The sequence below is a fragment of the Eriocheir sinensis genome, chromosome 10 (assembly GCF_024679095.1).
Source record: "Eriocheir sinensis breed Jianghai 21 chromosome 10, ASM2467909v1, whole genome shotgun sequence".
Classification (NCBI taxonomy): domain Eukaryota; kingdom Metazoa; phylum Arthropoda; class Malacostraca; order Decapoda; family Varunidae; genus Eriocheir; species Eriocheir sinensis.
This window is the reverse complement of record NC_066518.1, coordinates 629,791-652,062: the sequence shown is the minus strand read 5'-3', so window position 1 is coordinate 652,062 and position 22,272 is coordinate 629,791. Positions and strand designations below refer to the sequence as shown.

At 42.3% G+C, this 22,272-nt stretch overlaps 2 protein-coding genes across 2 annotated transcripts in view; one reads left to right on the top strand and one right to left on the bottom strand.

Moving 5' to 3' along the window:
* Positions 1-11,958: 11,958 nt before the first annotated feature.
* LOC126996334 (uncharacterized) lies at positions 11,959-15,615 on the bottom strand. Its single transcript, XM_050856703.1, has 5 exons — positions 15,487-15,615; positions 13,687-14,680; positions 12,837-13,049; positions 12,555-12,652; positions 11,959-12,007 (listed from the first exon to the last, which is right to left on the bottom strand). Exons 1-5 carry the CDS (start codon positions 15,510-15,512, stop codon positions 11,959-11,961), a joined length of 1,380 nt encoding a protein of 459 aa, XP_050712660.1. The 5' UTR covers positions 15,513-15,615.
* Positions 15,563-22,272, top strand: part of LOC126996403 (juvenile hormone esterase-like) — a 28,650-nt gene continuing 21,940 nt past the window's right edge. The window contains exons 1-2 of the mRNA XM_050856789.1: positions 15,563-15,679; positions 19,426-19,476. Of these exons, the coding sequence (XP_050712746.1) occupies positions 19,466-19,476 (11 nt within the window). The 5' untranslated portion in view covers positions 15,563-15,679; positions 19,426-19,465. The remainder of the gene's footprint in view (positions 15,680-19,425; positions 19,477-22,272) is intronic.

The window sequence follows — 22,272 nt, the reverse complement described above, 5'->3', positions numbered from 1 at the left end:
CGGCTCCAAACGCAAGGAGAAGGGAGGATCTGATGACTTACTGGCTGAGAAGAGAATGTAGCAAGCCATGAGCCAGACAGGTATGGTGAGGCGACGACCAAAATGAGCCGTTTATGTCCTCGGAATGGCCCTTGGGAATGAAACAGAGAGGAGGACCAGAAAGGAGGAAGTATGGTAGAGGAGGACCCGGAAACCTGAAGATGTCGAGATGAAGGGAACCGGACGCATCAAAGGATGTTTAAGAGACGGAGAGGCGAAATGGTAATCGGTCATGTAGGTATTGAAAAAATTGTAAAAAGTAATGAGTCCAAGGATGGAGATTAGGACGGGTTACAGAGGAATTAACCCGGGAACTATAACAAAGCAAGGTGACACTTTGGAGGATTTCACGGAGAGATGCGTTTGAATATTTATTTTGTTTTCGTTTCGGCGATTTCCGAGGGAACTACGAGCCCTGTGTGCGCGACGAAACGAATGAGCGACTAAATAAAAGTGAATAACAGTGCCTACAAAGCAGTTAGCCTGAATAAAAGACTGAGCTTCTGTGTCACGTGAAAATTAATATTCTGGAGAGCAAGTGAGTGTGAGATGTGATGGTGTGAACGTAAATGATGAAGCAACACACCAGCGCCGGGGAGAGGGAAAAGTTCTGCAAATAAATGGATAAACAAATGAATATGTATATGTATGTTATTTTTGCTTCTTGGTTTATGTTTGTAAATTGCTTATTCACACATACGCACATTCTCTCTCTCTCTCTCTCTCTCTCTCTCTCTCTCTCTCTCTCTCTCTCTCTCTCTCTCTCTCTCTCTCTCTCTCTCTCTCTCTCTCTCTCTCTCTCTCTCTCTCTCTCTCTCTCTCTCTCTCTCTCTCTCTCTCTAACACACACACACACACACACACACACACACACACACACACACTTTATTTTATTTTATTATTATTATTTATTTATTTATTTATTTATTTATTTATTTATTTATTTTTTTTTTTTAGCTATGCCTTACTTTTCTTGCGTCTTCCATCCTGGTTCCTGGCTCTCGTGTGCCGGGGCCTTGGACACCCACTGCAGGTAATACAACTAGCAGCCACTGTTATGTGGAGGCAGAGGGAGGAAGACTCTCTACTCTTGTCTCATACCTTTCGCTTGCTTGTTCCCGGAAATTATAATGGGTGTGCAGTAAGGAGAGGAGGGCGGGAGACGAGGAGTAATGCGAGACGTAAAGGAAGGGGAACGAGACTAAAGAATAATATAACATTTACTGAAACAAAACCTGAGCGATCAAATAGATTAGAAGACGAGCTTGGAAAACAAGAGTAAAGCAACGAAGAGGGTGAGAAGAGGCTTGAGAAATAGATTGGGAAACATTGATGAACGATTTACGTAGGTTAAAAAGAATGGAATAAATGTATAGTAAGTTAAGAGTGTGGTGTTGCGGAAGACAGAGGAAGCAAGGCAAGAGCAAGGGGGAAGGGAGAGGCAGGACCGGGGGAGGGCTGTGAGGAGACGGGCGGCACCGGGAGGCTGGTCCGCGGGAGAGTTACGGCCGCATTAACAACGCTGTATGGCCCAGAGCCCTGCACACACGCACACCAGAAATGCCTCGAGTTACCCTTAAAAAGAAAACGAAACCTGGAAAATTTTCAGGCGCTCATTAGAGAAAACTGGAAGCAAATTGCCGCGGCATAACCTGCCCTGATTTCCCTAATTATTTTTCGGGGGTACTTAAGTGATAATTTTCAGTGTTTCTGTATCTCTTCACGAATGACAGTGAATTGGAGACCCATTACGGAATGTTGTTGGAGGGAAGGATGCTGAAAGAGAGGCCTGACTACTTGATAATAAAAAAATAAGGTCATTTTTTTTTTAGTGAGAGAGAGAGAGAGAGAGAGAGAGAGAGAGAGAGCGTGCTCATTCATAAAAGTGTTATTTAATTAAGCTAATATAATGCATACTTTATTCTATTTAAAATGCTACAGGGAGCTCTCTTAACCAAAACAATCTCGGAATAATACAAATTCATCAGAAATATATGTTTTCATTGAATCTGTAATGAGTGTTATAGATTGAATTTGCTTGGTTGTTAAACTGCGTGAAAATAATAGCCGATACAACTGATTTGCCCTTAGAAATAGTTTGTACCCAAGACAATAAGTTTAAAGACTTATGCAGCTTCATGATATTGATTTCAGCACCGAACGTCGCTTCCACGTCCCCTCCTGAACAGTCTCTTAAGAAATTATGTCTAGACAGCATATCGTATCGCAAGTATCGTATTGTTCCGCATCGTAAATATCGTGCAAGTATCGTGTCGTAAGCATTGTAAGTTCAGTATCGTAAGTATCGTAAATAAGTAAATATCGTAGGTATCGTCGCGTATCGTAAATACCCTGTAACAATCTAAAAAATATTATGTCCATATAATATATCGTATCGTAAGCATGTGCATAAAGGTACTGGAACTCAGATAATAAAACAACAAACATATCCTGGAGGGCTTGGAATTCATGCTTGCCGGTAAGGAGCTGCGTCCCCTAAAGGAAAGAAAAACTGTTCATCTGTATGGCAGTAATCAAGCTGCACTCAAACCAACTTCACAAAACTAGGTCTGGCGTGTACAGAAGCATCTATTTGAGCTCTTTCTCATGAGTATGTCTTTTTTTCCGGAGCATCTCTTTTTTTTATGGCGGGGGAGGGATGGGGACGCGAGTTGCAGGCGCCTTCTATTTTCTTACGGACGTTATGACTGTCGTAAGCTCAGAGGTTCTCGTGTATTTTATTGCTGGAAGGAAAGCGTAAACCAGCCGTACTGTGCCTCAGTGTCCATAAAAACAGTCGCTGCCATTGATTTAGATCACGGTGGATGGAGGCGAGCGGGGAATAAAGAGTGAAAACAGGAATGCGTGGTCAAGGCTACGAGTAAATGCTGTTAACTTATTAGGAAGGTAATAAAATGATGGAAAGTGAATGTATATAAATAATTAAATAAAACGTGTATATTCTTTTTTACAGCAGACGGCTCAAGGGCAACAAAAAGAGTGCAGAGAAAAAAAAGCCAGCTACTCATCGCTCCCATAATAGACAAAAGTAAAGATTGGCCAAAAGAGAGGTCGATTTCGGGTGGAGAGGTGTCTTGATACATTCACATTCACACGCAGAGAGAAATATGTAGATTTATATAGTTATTAACCATTAAAGCAAAAGATAGCTGAAAAGAGAAGCCGATGAAAGGGAGGGAAGTGGAGAAAACAAACGCTCAAAGCAAAGCCATCCAAGAGCTAATGACAACAGCCATTCGCAAGACGAGACAAGACAAACAGTTCGCAGGAGACGCCAATCCCAGCGGGGAGAAAGCAAGCACAAAGGCGATATTTACTCCACCCTCCTTCTCCCCCTCCTCCTTCACCCTTCCTCTCAACACCCCTTCACCTCACCCCCCTGACCACCCCCTCCCTTCCCTGCTCATCTCTCCCTCCTTTCCTTTCTGTCTTTACATTACTTTTCTCTTCTTATTTCTTTCCTCTTTTTCTCTTTACTCCCTGTTTCGTTCTCCCCAGTTCTCTTTACCCGTCTTTTTTATCTTTCCCTGTTTATTTCTCTATCTCTCTCCCTTCTTTTTACTTCTCTTCTCTTTCTCCTTTTTCTGTTTATTCCTGTTTATTTCTCTCCTTTCGATCTGTTTATCTCTCCCTCCTCTCTATCTTTCTTTTTCCTCCTTTTCTGTTTGCTTGCCTCCTGTCTTGCTGTCTGTCTCTTTCTTTCTTTCTTTTTTTTTTTTTTTTTGTTTTTGTTTTGTTTCCTTTTTTCCTTTCTTTCTCTCTCTCTCTCTCCTCTTCCACTTGTCTTTTTTTTTTTCCTTGTTTATTTTTTTCACCTTCCTCTCTCTCTCTCTCTATTTATCTGTCTCCTTTCCACATCTCTTTTTTTATCCTTCTTTTTTTTTTGTGTTTACTCTCGTCTTTTGCATTTCTCGCCCTTCTTTTCTGTCTGTATACTTCTTAGTTTATCCACCTATATATACTTTTCTGTTTAGCTCTTTCTCTTCCTTCTCATTCTGCTTTCTGCTTATCTGTCTCCTTCTACCCCTTTCCTTTCTCTCCTGGTCAACCCTCCACCCTTCACCTATGTTAATTCCTCTTCGTGTGTCTCTCTCTTTTCATTCCTTTTTGTTTCTGCTCTTATCCAGTTTACGCTTTTCATGATTCTCTTTGTTCAGCTCTTACCTTTCATATGTGTCTGTCTGTTCCTTTCCATTTGTTGATGTTCCTCCTTGTTTTATCGCTCACTTTCCTTTTCTTTATCTCTCCCGTCTCGTCATCTCACGTCTTATCTCTTCTTCATTTCCTGTTTGTTTGTCCTTGTTATCCCGCCCTTTTCTGTTCCCCTCCTCTGTCTGTTTCATTTTATCTGTATCTTTTAGGTCAGTCTTTCCTTTCCTGTATAGCTCTCCCCTTCCATCTCCTATTTTTTTTCTCCTCTTATCCATGTTTTCTTCAATCCCTGTTTTCAGTTTTTCCCTTCCTTTATCTGTTTCTCTATATCTTTATTCTTCATCTCCAGCCTTCTTCTCTGTATATATATCTAATCCTATCTCTTTTTTTATCCCTCCTCTCATCCATGTTTTCTTCCTTCCCTGCTTCAGTTTATCTCCCTTGTATCCATTCCATCTCTTATCATTAACTTTCATATCTTATCTAATCCAATCTCCTTTTTTATTTCTCCTCTCATACATGTTTCCATCCCTCCCTGTTTCATTTTATCTCCCTCGCATCCATTCCATCTCTTATCGTCAACTTTCATCTCCTCGACCTCGTTACCCTCAAATTTAGCCCTTTTTCATTCTTTCCGCCGAACTCTCAGTATTTAGTCTCTCATGTTCGCCTTGTTTTCACCCCTCCCTGACCTGTTTATCCACGCCGTCCCCTACGCTATATTTTCCTCCTCGCTATTCATCACTCTTTATGCCGTGTTTATTTACCCGCTGTCCCTGTTTACCTCAGCCTTTTGACGTGTTTGCAACCCCCTCGGCCCCACCTGTTTACCGTCACTGTCCGTTGTTTACTTATCTCGGTCGTTTTTACGTTAACATATGTCCCTTTTTTACATCCCTGTTTACGTCATCCCCTCTCCTATTTGCATTCCCTTCCCTGCTTCCTGGGTTGCCATATTCTCTGCCCTATGTTTCCTCTTCTCAGTATCATCCGTCATATTCCTAAATTTCATATGTTTGTATTTTATTGTCTGATTTATTTCCCTCCCCCTCCATATTGTGTTTCCTATTTCATCATCTTTTATTGACTACCCTGTATCTCCTCTTTATCGTTCCTCTTTTCTCTCCTTTTCATCTGTGTGGATCTCCTTCCTCTTTCTGTTTTGGTAATGCACTTCCTCCTTCATCTCTTTTCTCCCCCTACTCTTTTCTCCCGCACCCTCTCCCCACCTAATTATTCTCCACCCCCACACGTTCGCAAAACCCGTCGCAGTAAATTTTGGGTGAAGGATGAAAGCAAGGAGGGAAGGAGGTTTGGCGGGGGTCGGGAGAGTGGGTGGGAGAGAGAGGCGGGAGATTATTGAGGGATGAAGGGATGGTGTTAAGATGGATGGAGGGAAGGGAAGATGCAGGTCCAGGACGAAAGGAAACACACAAAACTGCTGAGGAAGAAAGGAGTGAGTGATGCTCCTGGAGACGGTACACGTTGGAATGCTGTCGTACAAGTGCTAGTTTTTTTTCTTTGCTCTGTGTGTGTGTGTGTGTGTGTGTGTGTGTGTGTGTGTGTGTGTGTGTGTGTGTGTGTGTGTGTGTGTGTGTGTGTCAGCGAGAATGGAAAGTGAATCTAGGCGTTTGTTCCTTTGTCAAAAATAGTTAGCTTCAAATGGGTGCTGTGCGACCTTAGTGATATACGATCTTTAAGTCAATATATTAAGTTCTGCATCCATGTTTCTCTCTGTCTCTCTGCTTTCTCTCTCTCTCTGCTTTCTCTCTCTCTCTGCTTTCTCTCTCTCTCTCTCTCTCTCTCTCTCTCTCTCTCTCTCTCTCTCTCTCTCTCTCTCTCTCTCTCTCTCTCTCTCTCTCTCTCTCTCTCTCTCTCTCTCTCTCTCTCTCTCTCTCTCTGTCCATTCAGACTACACAGAGATTTTTTATCTCTAACAGTTATCTCCTTTTAACTTAGAAACGGCTTTTTTCATATTTGTTTTTGGTGGGTTGTTTTTTTTTTTTACGTTTTGGCGTATGGCGCCGGTAGACTTTCTTGGTGGGGCCTGGTGGTCGGCCCCAGCCCGTTATGGCGCAGACAAGTGTTTATAGTGGCGCCAACTTGCCTGGCTCATGCTATCCCTCAGAGCTCATCTTTGATCCTCTTTGAGAGATAATTTAGAGTCCGGGTTGATAGGTGGTCTTCAGTGGTGGTTTTGCTATACTTAATTTTGCTATACTCTTGTTGTTCTTGCTGCTAATATTGCTGCTACCGCAACTATTACTGCAACCTCCATTGCCGGTGGTGGCGGTGGTGGTGCTGCTGTTGCGTCCACCACTGCTGTCAATCGTAAAGCTGTCTTGTTCACTGCATTGCTACGCTTATCTAGATTTTACACTATTTTCAAGCTACGATATGGTAATTAAGTTTTGTTTTTGTTTTTTTCTGAGTTCACAATTCGCGCGCGTGTGTGTGTGTGTGTGTGTGTGTGTGTGTGTCCCTCTACGTATCATGGTCATTGGAAGTATCTCACCCTTATTTTTTTTTTATGTTGGTAGTGTTCGTTTTGTTTTTCCATTTTATGAGCGTTTTTTTTCTGCCGCGGTTAATTGTTGAACGTTTGAAATTTATTATTCTTTCAATATTTTGGCGGTGGAGGTGGGATGGTTTTAGCTGTCAGTCTATCCACGTGTTGGTTTAATTGTTTATTGGGTTTGTTTGCAATTCATATATTGTTCTACTTTCGCCTTAGTACACACGTTGATATAATTGATGACAAATTTAATCCAGAACCCATTTTCACTATGTATATTAATAATTTGTCGGGAAAAAATGGATCCTGCTCGCAACACTGGAGGGAAAAGAAATATCCGTCTCTTTTCCTTTATTTTTATCAACAATTGTCCTTTTTTGTTAATTCACTTCTGGTAATCTGGTTTCATTTTAGTGTTTTTCTATGTTTGTTCATGGGTTTCGAATGGCTGTCTTCAAGATGTCTGAGAAACGGTTAAAATAATCAGAACCTTGTCACTCTGTTTTTCTTCTAGCCGTCTTAGTGACTTCCAAATTACTTTCCGTTTTTTTTTTCCTCTATACTCCTCGTCGTCCTCCTCGTCCTTTTCCTCGTCCTCCTCTTCCTCCTCCTCCTCCTCCTCCTTCTCCTCCTCTTCCTCCTCACCGCTTCTGTTTGTGACCTGACTATTTCCCTAAACACATGCGTTTCATCTTTCCTTCCATTCCTTACCACTTTGTCCAAAAGCCTTAACTTAAGAATTCTCTTCTGAATCACACCATTTCGAATTCCCCATTTTCCCTTCTCTCGCCCCTTTTCCACCACAATGTTACCACCTTACTTCCCTCCATTTCACATTATTACTCCTCCATCTTTCACCCATAACTTATGTCATCTCTCACGTACTCACTTTCTCCTCCTTTCATCCCTAACTTTCCAATCTTTCACCTCCTAACTTTTCCCCTTCTCCCTCTTCACTTCCACCTCCCTCACCCCGTTATTGTCTCTCGCCTTTCACCAAGTTACTCTCGCCACTCTCACTACTTGACCTTTGCCACCTCTCACGACCCACCAATGGCCCCGATCCGAGTCGAGAGGCAGAGAGGGAAACACAAAGCAGCCACCTTACCCACGTCCTCAACATCCAAGGCTTAAACTTCATCAGTACCTATTCTTGGACCTGCCACCCCTACCCACCTCCTGCCTCCTAACACCCCGTCCTGACCTAGATTTTATGCATGTGCACCATCCCCCAGCATCCCCACCCCTCCGCTTCCCCTTCCTGCCCTGAACCCAAGTCCCCGTCCTGACACAACGCCTCGCTCGAACCCAACGTCCCATCTGGCACCCAACTCTTGAGTCACCTCAGCCCTTCCTTCTTCCGTCCTTCCTCTCGGGTCCATGTAATCAAGGACTTACACAAATTAAGGTCGAAGGAGTTTCTAACGAGCGGACGCGTTTAAAGGTAAAACATTGCGTTCAGATAGTTTGGCGTTTTCTCTTGTTGTTTTTGTATTGGGTGTGCTCTTCGTATTTTGTTTTAGGCACTTTTTTTTTCTTTTTTTTTTTTAGCCGTTGTCAGATCCGTGCTTATTGGTTTTCTCCCTTTTTGCCAGCAGGGAAGAGGGATGTTGCCTGCTCTCTTTTTCTGCGTTCGTTTGTTTGATTGTGTGTGTGTGTGTGTGTGTGTGTGTGTGTGTGTGTGTGTGTGAAGGGAAAAAATAAATGTTGTTGATTTTGGACTTTGCATTCTGTTCCCAGGCAAACTTTGAAGCTTCCAGAGAAATTGTTTTCATGTAACCAATCAGCCAATGTCTCCCCGCCCCCCTGCCACACACCCTCGCCCGCGTCTCCGTCCACCCACAGTATGCATTGCAACACACACACATACACACACACACACACACACACACACACGCAAACACGCACTTGCAACAATGAATCAAAGGTATGTATGACATATTTACACTTACCTTAAATTCTTGTGATCATATATGGCGTGCATAATCAGTTAGATCGAAGGGGGCTTAAAGATTTTTTTTTTTTTTTTTGGAATCCATATTATGTTAAAACCTTCTCAAAAGATAATTCAGTATATTTATATAGTCAAATGTGCCCCCCATAAAGACTTCGCTGTGCGTGTGTTTTTTTTTTTTTTATAATTACAGGATTAAAAGCCACTCATTGAACCCCATGCTTCCCAGTCCCACCACTTACTGTCTTTACCTTTACCAAGGACCATCAGCATGTCTGTCACCCCATAACTATGATATTACATTTAGACAAAGGAGTCAGAAGAGCCGTCACCACTTCAGCCTGCCTGCACTTCGGGTGAGGATCTCATAGTGCCGTTGCCCCAAAAATATTATTTAAGCATAAGTTGTCCATTTTTGGGTGTCTGACAACGTGTACAGGAGGAAGGTAAATGTGAGTGAGCTTAATGTGAGAAATAAACACCTAACAAAAAACCTGTCATATCAGAATTAAAATTAAATGGGCGTTTTATATTAAGACACTTAGGTAATTGCCGTTTGTTTTTCTATTCTGATTTACGTGTTGTTACAATGAAAATTTACATGTTTAAGTTTGTTAGTTCTTGTGAAGGATCGAGCCGACATATACCAAAATCGCAGTACCTGCTTATAGACATGTTATTAACATAGATAAACATGGCTGAACTTTATGAATTTCAGAATTTGAGTTGGCGTAAATATTTATTTTGCATGACTCGAGCAAAAAATATATTTCGTCAGTACAAAACGTCAGATTCTCCAGAGGTTATTCTACGAAAGTAATTGTTGCGTATTGAGAAAGTGCGATTTGATACATTTATTTCTTATAGTGAAACAGTTATTTGACACGCTGTTTTGTGATTAAAATGAAAACTCTTTTCTTGATAATTACACTGGCAGTGCTGTGTCTGTAAACAAACAACAGAGGACTTTGCGTGACATAAATCGTTGCGTGCAGATCTAATTCAGAAAAGGTCGCTCATATATCTCACTACAATAAGGTATATAGCTACACAATAGTTTCTTTAATGTATAACGATTCGCTCACTCAGGCTCCTCAATCGCGCTGTAGTAATAGGAGAAGATGGTATCCAGAGTGTAGTTGGTGTCATGGCTCTTGTGACCAGCGGTCCTGATGGCGCCTACCTGAAGGAGCAGGAACACGTGTGTCAGGATGAACCCCCCGAGCTGTAAAAAGAGAACGGACAGAGGTGAGAGCGTCGACAACTCTAACACAAATCTAGTGACACGGGACACCAGGTGGTAATATTCATGCCAAAGCGTTAATCGTTCACTGAGTGACATTGTTCATGTTTGCATGGTAAGTAAACTAATTAATATGAGTTTGCACGGCGTCTCATCTCCACTCAGGTCTTCCGACAAGAGCGATTTTTTCTCACGTAGGCAGCGGCGTCGAGCTTGTGTTGTGATGAATAAATGACTTTTTTTTTTTTTTTTAATAGCGTTGGGGAAGTCAGGACGGCCGGCGGCGGACAGGTCGATGGTCAGCGAGCGAGGCAGGAACGTGCGTGCAACAGCAAGACGGAAGCTTTCGTTTTTATTTGAAGCTTATCACTAATTTTCAAGCATTTCTCAACATCTAGCATTCATGAAATTCCTTGAATACCTCTGTGAACCGATAACATTCATTCTATGTTATTTATTTCACTATGATTACCTGCCTGACAGAGTCGGAGAGCTTGCTTCTATGGTGACAAAATGTTATGACTGAAAATGGCTGTACGGATGTTGTAAACGGTTCACTACTTAGGAGTAAGACATTGGTAGTATCGGTTGTTGATCTACCGTGAGTGTTCCTTCTTAGCTAGGCTTAGGGTCTCTAGATCTTGCCCACAGTCATTCCTTTCAGAGCGTTGTTTGTCATTCACGGTTACTGGGAACCTTCAAGGACAGCGTATCATGTTCCTTACCAGAATGATTCGCTGACGTTGGATGACCCTTGTGTAATCGTGGATAACGAAAAGAAAGTTCCATAAGGAATGCCACCATTATATTAGTTCACAGGACAGGTCTCCTTACAGCAATATAGATTTTTATACGGAAGGCTGTACCGTGACACGTTACAGTACAATCTCCGCTAGCAGAGTCATTTGCTGTAAAAAAATATTTATTGGGGTTCATCTGCTGCCAAAGCATCACGTAGAGAGCTGAGTGACTACATTTTACAAAAGTACAAGCTCAAATCTTGTTAATGATATAGGTTTGCATATATTTTATGGGACATTTTTTCTGCCTTTGAGATAACTTTGATGTTTAAATTTATCTTGCCCCAAAATCAGCTGATGAACACAGGTGTGACTGGGACACTGAGATGGAAGATGCTGATGATAGGTAGACAAAGGCCACTGAAAATAGGGAAGAAGAGTAGGTATAAATAATTACCGAAACAACAACCTTACTCTAGAGGAAGAACAGTCCATCGACCCTTCAGGTACAGACACTGGAGGCATGGCTGGTACGCGGGTTGGGAGGTGCCAGGGGTAGGCAGGTGGAAGACTTTAAGAATAATAAAGTAAATCATGGATGCTTACCGAGAGAACAACCTTATTCCCAAGAGAGAACTGTCCACCGACCCTGAAGTCTGGGATCCTGTTGAGGGCCTCCCGCACGACGCCGATCTGCGGGTGGTACAGCGTCTTAGGTCACGTTCGCAAGTACTGGCGCTTGTTCATGCACAGCGTCAGGCACACCAGCCTTACTATTAAAGGCCGATCACATAAAATCAAAGACCTTATTACTTTACAGACGTGACAAAGTTGTTTTATATGGCACACTTGAGGGACTGGTGACCAACATGACGAACCTAAAACATCTGCTTAACTCGCTAGACACGTTTGATCCTCTCCTCGCCCCTCCTTGTATGATGTAGAGCCGATAACAACCTTTGAATTATTTCCCGAACAGGCGTTAGAGTATTTTCTGCCGTACAAGAGAAAGATATACTCAACCACGTCCTTAGTCAGCAAGAAACTGTGTGCATTAGTGAATACAAAGCCAAGTTTTCCCACAAGAATGTGATGTTCTTTGCGAGAAAGTAATTTCAACTCGGTTCTAGCAGAATTTTCGAGTAATAATGATTAATGTCGACCTCTGTTGTCATGGGGTTAGATAATCGGTCAGAGTTGAGTTACTGTTCCAACTTTTCCGTGAAACAGAGTCCGCTAATGTCGTAAGTTTCCTTGGTTTACATTTTGATGAAGATACGTTCAGTCCACGATGTTAACGAAAAATTATGACCAAGGTGTGGAGCCGCGCGCCGAGGTGCCACCTGGGGAAACGTTTTCGGTGGATGAATTTTAAATTTTATTTTTTGAATTTTCGTCAGGTGTGTGTGTGTGTGTGTGTGTGTGTGTGTGTGTGAGAGAGAGAGAGAGTGTGTGTGTGTGTGTGTGTGTGTGTGTGTGTGTGTGTGTGTGTGTGTGTGTGTGTGTGTGTGTGATCGCGCGTGTCATTTTTCTAGACATTGGGAATCCCCGAAATTTTGAAGTTTCTTATATAGAAACCATTCTTCCGAGTAAAATTTCAAGCGGAATCTTTCAGTTCGTGCGGGAAGGAGTGAACGTTTTGAATGCATCGTAAAAAAGCATATAGACGAGGAGGATAAATGGGGAGTGACTGGTTTTCAGGAGCTCCCATGAGTAGGGGAACTTTAATTCCTTATTTTTTTTTCTGAGTATCCTTGATATACTTAATCAGATTCCCCATGTGTAAGGAAAACAAATCTATGTGAGGGGAACGAAGCACTTTTGTCATGACCCGTATCCCATGGGTTGTCATTTATCGGTATTTTTTTACCGTCTTTTAATACTACCGACGGGCAAGGGTTGATACATAATTCATCCACCTGCATCTGCAGCGGTAAGCAGGGCACTCGGAGCTGGGCAGTGCGAAGAATCAAATCACTTTGCTCGGTCTGCAAAAGAAAGAAAATAATACTTAGATGAATGCGCCCAGAGGGAAATAGCATCATACTCTAAGAATTCCGGTTCAGAGATAAGGATCACTGTCTCTGAATGTTTGTGCTGAATATCGACACAGAGCCAGAATCTCATGAGTCTAGCTTTAGATTACTCAAGGATTATCACCTGAAGCCTTACCTGAGCCCTGAGCGTCTCGGGGGAGCGACAAATTGCAAAGACCGTCAGCATGGGCGAGACGACCCCCAAGGCTGTGAAGCACAGGGAGCCCAGCGAAAACTCTCTTGTGAGGCTCTCGTAGATGAAGCAGATGACGAAGGTGGAAAAGGTGACCATGGTAAGGCACAGCGGCACGCCCAGGTAAGCCAACAAGTCGTCCTTGATCTGCCCCACCTGGGGACAACAGAGGTTGAAACACTGGATCTTGACAACATTAAGGTTCTCCTAATTGAATATTTTCAGTACTCTGTTCAAACACTTGGCTTCAGATTATCAAATTATTTAAAGACCCCCAACGTTAGTACCTCAACCTTACAGTAATAGTGTTTTATTTTTAATTTTCTTAATAAAATGAAGAAAAATAATAAGAATAGGAACGAGAATAAGTATTATATTACTTATTATTAATAATTTTATTATTATTATTATTATTATTATTATTATTATTATTATTATTATTATTATTATTATTATTATTATTATTATTATTATTATTATTATTATTATTATTATTATTATTATTATTATTATTATTATTATTATTATTATTATTATTATTATTATTATTATTATTATTATTATTATTATTATTATTATTATTATTATTATTATTATTATTATTATTATTATTATTATTATTATTATTATTATTACTGTTACTGTAATGTTTTATTAGACTACTACTACTACTACTACTACTACTACTACTACTACTACTACTACTACTACTACTATGATCATTATTGTAATCATCATCGCTATCATCATTCATGTGTCACCTCCTTCGTCCCGCTCCACTCCTGGTACTCACGTGAAGGAAAGCCTCGCCCAGGATGTCCACCTCCGCTGGTAAGGGCTGACCTTGCTCCTCATTTTGCGCGCCAGCGTGTGTGATGTCCGGTGATTCATCTGTCGAAAGAGACAATGAGCTGCCTCTTGCAACCCCGAGACAGTTATAGATGCCGCTGTTTCTGTTGCTGGCGAGGGACAAGGCCGTCCCCTCCGTCAGTGCGGCCGTCATGAAGCGCCGCATCTCGAAGGCCAGCAGCTTAATGACGACTCTGTACAGCAACAACACAAGAAATATGGTCCCTGTGGCCATGGCCATAACGCAGAATATAGGGAGCGCAATCATTAGCTTGGGAAACGGCAATTTTAACAATGCTGAAAAATGGACACTAATCCCGAGCAAGAAAAGAAGCAGCATTAGAACTACTGTGGGATCCTTGGATAGCAAAGCAGGGCGGCGGATCTTGATGGCTTCTGGTACTGGTTTTTCGCGCTGCCAGGCATGGAAGAAGGAGTCGAGGGTTGTCAACCTGTAGCATAGGCGAGCCAGCACTGAATTTCTAAAAAGGAGCACCAGGAGCATGGAAACAGATACAATGTTGGTACCCACTTGGGAGGCGACCATCGTCATCTCTCCAACATCATGAGGAGCGTTTTGCAAGAATACATACACGGTGGACATGAGGACGACGAGAACATGGAAAAACCGAATCGCTCCTGCCAACAACAGCAGATGGCAGCGTGAGGAGTGAGTGGGTTTGAAAATATCTTGCTCAAGCCAAGTAATGATCCCGCTGCCCCGTAAGCTGCTTAATACTGGCCGAAGGTACTTGATGTTACCGAGGCCACCGTCCAGCGTCTCCTTTGTGTCACTTGCCTCCACGTCCTCCCTCTTTCCGCCCATCAGAGTCTCCTTCGTAGCACAGTTCTCGGTAGAATCTTCACATTTTTTAAACATTTGCGGCGACAGGCCCATATTCCCGTCTTGTGTCTCCTTGCCTCTCGCGGTGACGGCCCTGCAGGAGACAAAGGCTGTGCTGTATGAAGGTTAAACAGAAAATGCTACCACTCAGAAAATGCGCGATTTATATATTTAAAAAATATCCTCGATTGGCCTTACCTGAGTATACTATTTAAGCAAAATACCCAAAACCGAAACAAATAAAGAGAGAGAGAGAGAGAGAAAATTTAGCGGGAGCGGGCGAGAGACGGCAGCGAGCGGAGAGCAGAGGTCAAGTGTCAGGGCAACTATCATGATGTGACTGATGTGATTGCCTACTCGCTCAGCTTTTCTATATCCTGTGGAGGGAGAGAGAGAGAGAGAGAGAGAGAGAGAGAGAGAGAGAGAGAGAGAGAGAGAGGTGGCTCCTCCCTCCGGTCCAAGTGACGTCACATAAGCAGCGCATAGGTCGACCTTCCTTTATTTAGATCTTCAACTGATGAGTGCTAGAAGAGAACTTATGAGTGCTAGATGAAAACTGATGAGTGCTAGAAGAGAAGAGAAGAGAGAGAGAGAGAGAGAGAGAGAGAGAGAGAGAGAGAGAGAGAGAGAGAAATACTAGTAAATGTGAAACAGGTAAACAGGCAAAAACTGTCAATAAAATAAACAGACAAACAGAGAAGACAACACGCAAATAGACTGAAATAAACAGACATAGACTGACAGATAGGTTGGTAGACAGAAATATAGACATTGGCTATACAAACCGATGGAAGCATATTCATAATCACAAGCAGTCCGCCAGCCAGCAAAACAAACTGGCAAATGAGCTGACTTTGGAATATAACAGAAAGAAAGCAGCACGGGGATAGGTGTACTCACGAGATAGACCGTGGATGTGTGAGCATTAATGGCGAGCTGACACTGTTGTGGTTTGTGAATTCAGTTAGAGCTGTGAGTCCGGCCTGCCTGCTTGACTCTGATCCTTCACCTCCTTTTAAACGCAAGGAATTTTTTTTAACTTTTTGAAAATTTCTGTTTCCTGAAGCAGTCACCTTCAAGCCCTTCTCCCAAGGTACGTAACTGCGGCACGCGCCAGACTAGCGAACCTAAGACAACGATACAGAGAAAATCAAATGTGGAAACTGTTTTAATGTTCTGTTCCATTCCACTGTTGTTTATCGTTTCTTCCCTTTGAACACATTATACTAAGTGTCGTAAGAGGTACTCTGCGAGCTGCCTGTATCTTATAACTCGTAGCGTCACGGTCACCATCAGACTAGAGGGAACAAGGAACCTACATTGTCACGCCCAGGCTGGCAACACTTCCTCCACCACCCGACCTCTCTCACCCCATTGGCCCCAGCCTGCCTCCCCGTGTTTGCTCAGCTAATGGAGCCAGACAGGTAGGGCGGACAGGCCACAAGTGACCCTCAGCTCAAGTACCATTAATTAACCGGGTGACCTTGATAAGTGTTTACCTGCAGCACAGACAGATTTCCATCGAATAATGTCCATAAATTATTGGCTGACATGCAGTTAATGGAGTACATAAAATTTTCTCATAATGAAAAGTAATTCCAAGTTTCGCTAAATCCTAAAATTCATATTCCATGTACAGTTGAATGTCGATGGTGCTTATTGTTAATGCAGGTATTTTATTTCATCGCCAGTTGCTTTAGAAAACATCAGAACATAAGAAGAAATGTGACTCCACGGGAACTTGCAATTGGACTGCACTTAGCAATACTCTTGTTACCACCACTAATTTTTCTCAATCCCTTAAAGGTCTTTATTTTTCAGATACAACACTGCTGCCAAGCTTAGTGCAAAATTATAACCTGGGTGTTACATACGGTAAGGAATCGGAAATAGTTTATATAAAACTGAGTAACTGAACAAGTACAGTTACTCAGTTTTACTGCTGAACTTGAGTCCAAAAGGGAGTACTTTTATACTGTATACGAATCCAAGCATAAAAACTTTTTACGTATTTAACCAAAGATTTTTTTCTGTTTTCCTCCTTTTGAGAAGTGGCAAACTGCCAACCTCGCTTTGCCCTGAGTCACCTCACATGACCTTAGTGCCACCTCACCCCCAGGGTCCAGACCTCTGGCTTCCCCAAGGCCAAGTTTAGGACACACTTTTGTTAATCCCTTACCCTGACCTGACCTCCACCCATGCAGGTCGTTAAAAACAACATCAGTCTCACGTTTGCATTTTTTTGTTGTACTCGAATGTACCCGACAGCACTCGTGGATTTTTCGAATTCTTGGAGTCCGAGTACAAGTATAAGTACTAAGAAACTTTTGATCCCTAGTACAGGTATAAGTACATGATAGTGGGTACTTAAGTACCAGTATAAGTACGCGTATATGTACTTGCACCCAAGTCTGTCTCATGCACATACACACACACGCTCGCGCGCACACGCACACACACACACACACACACACACACACACACACACACACACACACACACACACACACACACACACACACACACACACACACACACAGAGAGAGAGAGAGAGAGAGAGAGAGAGAGAGAGTGACTTGTGGTCTGTCCCTAAAAACCTTTACATTTTACATTAATCAGAAGACTCCAAAACGTTGCATTACTCTAGTTGATATTAAGTTGAAGGAAGTGACGGTCGATTTTTTTTTGGAGTCAATCGTGTTATACTTACACTGACCGGTGGAAGCTTAGCCATTTCCATTCTCGCACTACAACGTTGGTGAAGAAAATTTGGTGCAGTCTGAATTTACTTGTCTACATCTGAGTTTACGCCATTGTTCCTCGTGCGCAAAGTGTCATCGATCAAGTAAACAATGTTGATCTCTTCACATTGAAACCATTAAGTATTTTTAAAACATCGATCAGTTTTCCTCGGAGGCGACGTTAAGTCTTTGACGACGCTGAACTTTTTTAACGCCGCGCGCGCATGTATTCGACGAACTTCTTTCCTCTTCCAACTTTTGAAGACCTGGCACTGTCTACGTTAAAGGGCATCTCCCATCTATCACTTAGTATATTAACACCGGAGAAAAGTAATTGTTTAAGAGGAGAGAGAGAATTTGGCGGGAGCGAGGGAGAGTAGAAGGGCGGAGAGCGGAGGGCAAGTGTGTGTCACGTCAAGTATCGTGGTTTGACAGATGAGGTTGTCTTCTCGGTCAGATTTTTTTTATACCCTGTGCTACGTCACTTGGACCTCGGGGAGGGGCATCGGGAGGATGTGCGGAATGGGACGAATTTTGACCAGACCGTGGGTTGACCACATAATGGATCCTGATGATCGGCCCGAGCCCATTAGTGGCGCAGGCAAACATTTTATAGTAGCGCTATTTTTTTTTTTTTTTTTTTTTTTTGGCTCGTGCTTCCCCCCAGACCTCCACTTAATCATCACTTAGAAAGTTCCGCTTGAGTCCGGGTTGCAGGTGGTCATCAGGGCAGCATGTTTTTTTATTTTTTTATGGGTAGTCTTCGGCCACTCAGCGATGACTTTAAACTGTCAGCTTGTATTGGCGGGCGGGAATTGAATCCGGGTCCACCAGGGCACCACTGACCACTAAGCCACCCTCTCCCCGGAAACGATTACCCGGACTATTCTTGGAAAGGAAAAATATAGGTCGTTAAAGACAAGTATATGGAATCTTAATACTCAACAACAACAGAATATGCTCCGAAGAGGTGATCATCATTTATGTCTTGCTCTTCTTTCTGGGGATGCGTATATTTTATCGTGGCCATGCTTTCTTCTGGCCCCGTAATGGCGGAAACGTATTTAAGTTTCTCTCTCTCTCTCTCTCTCTCTCTCTCTCTCTCTCTCTCTCTCTCTCTCTCTCTCTCTCTCTCTCTCTCTCTCTCTCTCTCTCTCTCTCTCTCTCTCTCTCTCTCTCTCTCTCTCTCTCTCTCTCTCTCTCTCTCTCTCTCTCTCTCTCTCTTTCAACAAATAATGTAATATTCCATCAATGACAGCATTTTAGTATGTTGTCTCGCAGCATTGTTGATTTGGACGAAAGCAAGCTAATTCTAGATTGTAATGTTCTAACACCCCCCCCCGCACGCACCCACCCGCACCCCCGCACGCACCCACCCGCACCCACCCACACACACACACACAGGGTCACGTCGGGATGAGTGCTGCCGGTGCCGGGAAGGAAGGGGAGGGAGCTGCGGCGGAAGCTCTGTTTTCATCGTGTTGGATTACGGAAAGTTTTCTGTCTCGTGAATGTTGCTCTGAAGGAAGTGCAGTTTTACATCAGGAAGAAGGAAGCAAAGCTTACAGCCCTGAGGAGGTCTCTTGCACTAGCAATGCACCGAGCTGTGATATATATATATATATATATATATATATATATATATATATATATATATATATATATATATATATATATATATATATATATATATATATATATATATATATATATATATATATATATATATATATATATATATATATATATATATATATATATATATATATATATATATATATATATATATATATATATATATATATATATATATATATATATATCAAGAAACTGTCTTTTAACCAATATATGAGAGAGACAGAGATGGATGTAGTTTGACTGATAAAGCTAGAAAGAGATAGCATTAGATAAGCGATTTGATCCATGTCTAGAACTATGGATAGTTGTAAATGCAGATATATAGATATATGTGTATATCCTTCGGATATAATTATTATGATTATTTATTTGTTAACTTGTTAGTATAATTGATTGTTTATATACTTATCTATCTACCAACGATATATAGTAATTTATTGCTTTTTTTTAATATTTGCAGCTGCGTCTTTGGAATTGGATGCATCTTGAAGCTAATCACCATGTTGTCGAGGTAAGTTTTAATAAATGTCGTTTTTAGATATTTCCATTTAACAAAGATGTTCACAGACCCAGACCCAGTGCCTTGAAAATAATACCATTACATGTGGATGCGCACGGCCGCGGAGTTCATGCTCCTGGCTCAGATCACGGCTGTTTGTTTATACCACATAAGCGAGCTTGAAACGTATTTCCACCACCTTGCTTCATGGAACAAAACATCGTGTCTCGCTGACAACGCAGTATGATAGTGTTTTATATCCATTTTATACATATAGTAAAATGCAGACTTCAAGACAATACATAAACACCACCCATTCCTAGTGAGACCGATTATTGAATCAAAAGAGGTGTGGAAGCACAATAAGGATGCGATGAGGGAGTGGTCTTTTGGTGGGGGTTCAAACACTACGGAAATGGAAACAAGAGAGAGACTCCTTGGAATGCAGAGCGCCGTCAGAAAACATGGCATGCGGAAGTGTGGAAATAATTTATTTTATTTTATTTTGGCCTTTATTTTAAAGCGTTTTCTTATCATATCTTTTTGAAATAATGTAGCAGTACAGGAACAACATATTTTGAAAGATGGGAGAGAGAGAGAGAGAGAGAGAGAGAGAGAGAGAGAGAGAGAGAGAGAGAGAGAGAGAGAGAGAGAGAGAGAGAGAGAGAGAGAGAGAGAGAGAGAGAGAGAGAGAATTTATACATCCCTGAGAGAGGACGGGAGGCGTGTTGGGGTGGGTTGTAGCTGCTGCGGCGCGAGGGATTGTCAGAAATTATGAACTTGTTGAAGCATTAATTCGCGTCACAGCGACCGCACACCAGGGATGATATAACGGTGGAGGAGGAGGAGGAGGAGGAGAACGAGGAAGAGGAGGCCGAGGACGAGAAAGAAAAGAACGAGGAGAAGGAAGAGTAGGAGTTTGGCCACTTTCTAAAAACGTTTATGCTTCCATCAGTTTTAGTGTTCAGGCTTTTCATAAATTAACAACATAGAATATATAGTTTGTAATAGTGAGAAACATTGTTTATGCTTTAGATTAACTGCTTTTCATAGTGGCTGTGTGTGTGTGTGTGTGTGTGTGTGTGTGTGTGTGTGTGTGTGTGTGTGTGTGTGTGTTGACGGAATATTCGTATGGCTTGCACACACACACACACACACACACACACACACACACACACACACACACACACACACACACACACACACACACACACACACACACACACACACACTCTCTCTCTCTCTCTCTCTCTCTCTCTCTCTCTCTCTCTCTCTCTCTCTCTCTGATACACACACACACACACACACACACACACACACACACTCTCTCTCTGTCTCTCTCTCACACACACACACACACACACACACACACACACCGGAACACATCGGCTTTTCGTAATTACATACCATCACTGGATGTTCCAATAACCTGCAACAAACCTGAATTCCGTACGGTATTTTTTTTTTTACTTTAATTTGCTTCAACTTCTCGTCAGCATAATACCATCCTCAATAAACTGGTTAACACGCAATGCAAAGTTCTCGTTCATTGCCTTGTTACCGACGGGATATCATCTTGATGTGGGGAAGCGTTAAGGGAAAATATCGAAATGCCGTTTGAGGTATATAAACCGTTGGGACGGAGATTAATGCAGGGCTTGAGCGAGAGAGAGAGAGAGAGAGAGAGAGAGAGAGAGAGAGAGAGAGAGAGAGAGAGAGAGAGAGAGAGAGAGAGAGAGAGAGAGAGAGAGAGAGAGAGAGAGAGAGAGAGAGAGAGAGAGAGAGAGAATCGCATACTGACGCAAGCAGAGACCTATAGGGACAGGCATACAGATTGGCAGACAGACAGATACTTAGGCATAAACAGACAAAGACTGAGATAATGACAGAACAGTTTGACAGCATAACCTGCATAAAAAAAAAAAGTTTCTTTGCACCATGACTCGAGGAAAAGCCGTTAACTGTTATAAAAGACAACAATTATCTGTGAGGATATTAAGTGTTTGTACTGTTATGCTATCTCATGCCTTAGAAAACTGTGATGGTGGTGAGAGCCACGGCTGTCACAGCTGTGGCTATAGTACTGTGATAACGTTGCATACTCAAATAAATTAATATTTTTTTGTGATAATGATGATGGTGGTGGTGGAGAGTCACTGGTGTCGCAATTGCAGTGAGAATAATCTGTTAACGTTTGTGGTTGATGAGCTTGTCGGTGTATTTATGTGGACTGGTTTATAATTCCACTTTAAGTATCTCACCTGAGAGGCGTTAGTGGCGGTGGCGGCTGGTCTTGTGGCGGCAGCAGCGGCACAATGGCGCTCTATATCACGGGATGCAAATGACGGTGGGTGGACAGCTGTCCGGCTCAGCTGCACCGTCCTGGCTGGAGGTAAGAGTTAGCGACGCTCCTAAACTTACCACAGACAATTTTAGCCATTAGATTTAAGCGTCGATTGGACTAGGAAGCATATACCCTTTACCGAAACGTTCGTTTCTGTAGCCGTACTTCTATATAGTGTAAGGCCAAGGATTTTCATTTTCTGCCCGTCTACAATTCTCTCAAGCCACCCCAGAACACCTTCCTCTACAAGCTAATATTGTGCAGGTACGAAAGCATGTTGGAAAGTCTCTTAAAGTGTCTTCATTCCCTCAGCCGCGTGCGTTCTGCAGTCTTCATGCTAATAGACCACAAGTCACCGATATACAGTCGCTCCGGCCACCAGTTTTGTAAGACGTAAATCACAAAAACCATCTCCGCGGGGACGCCACCAAGTGAAGAGTGTACTGGCGCTCTCATGGAAGGCA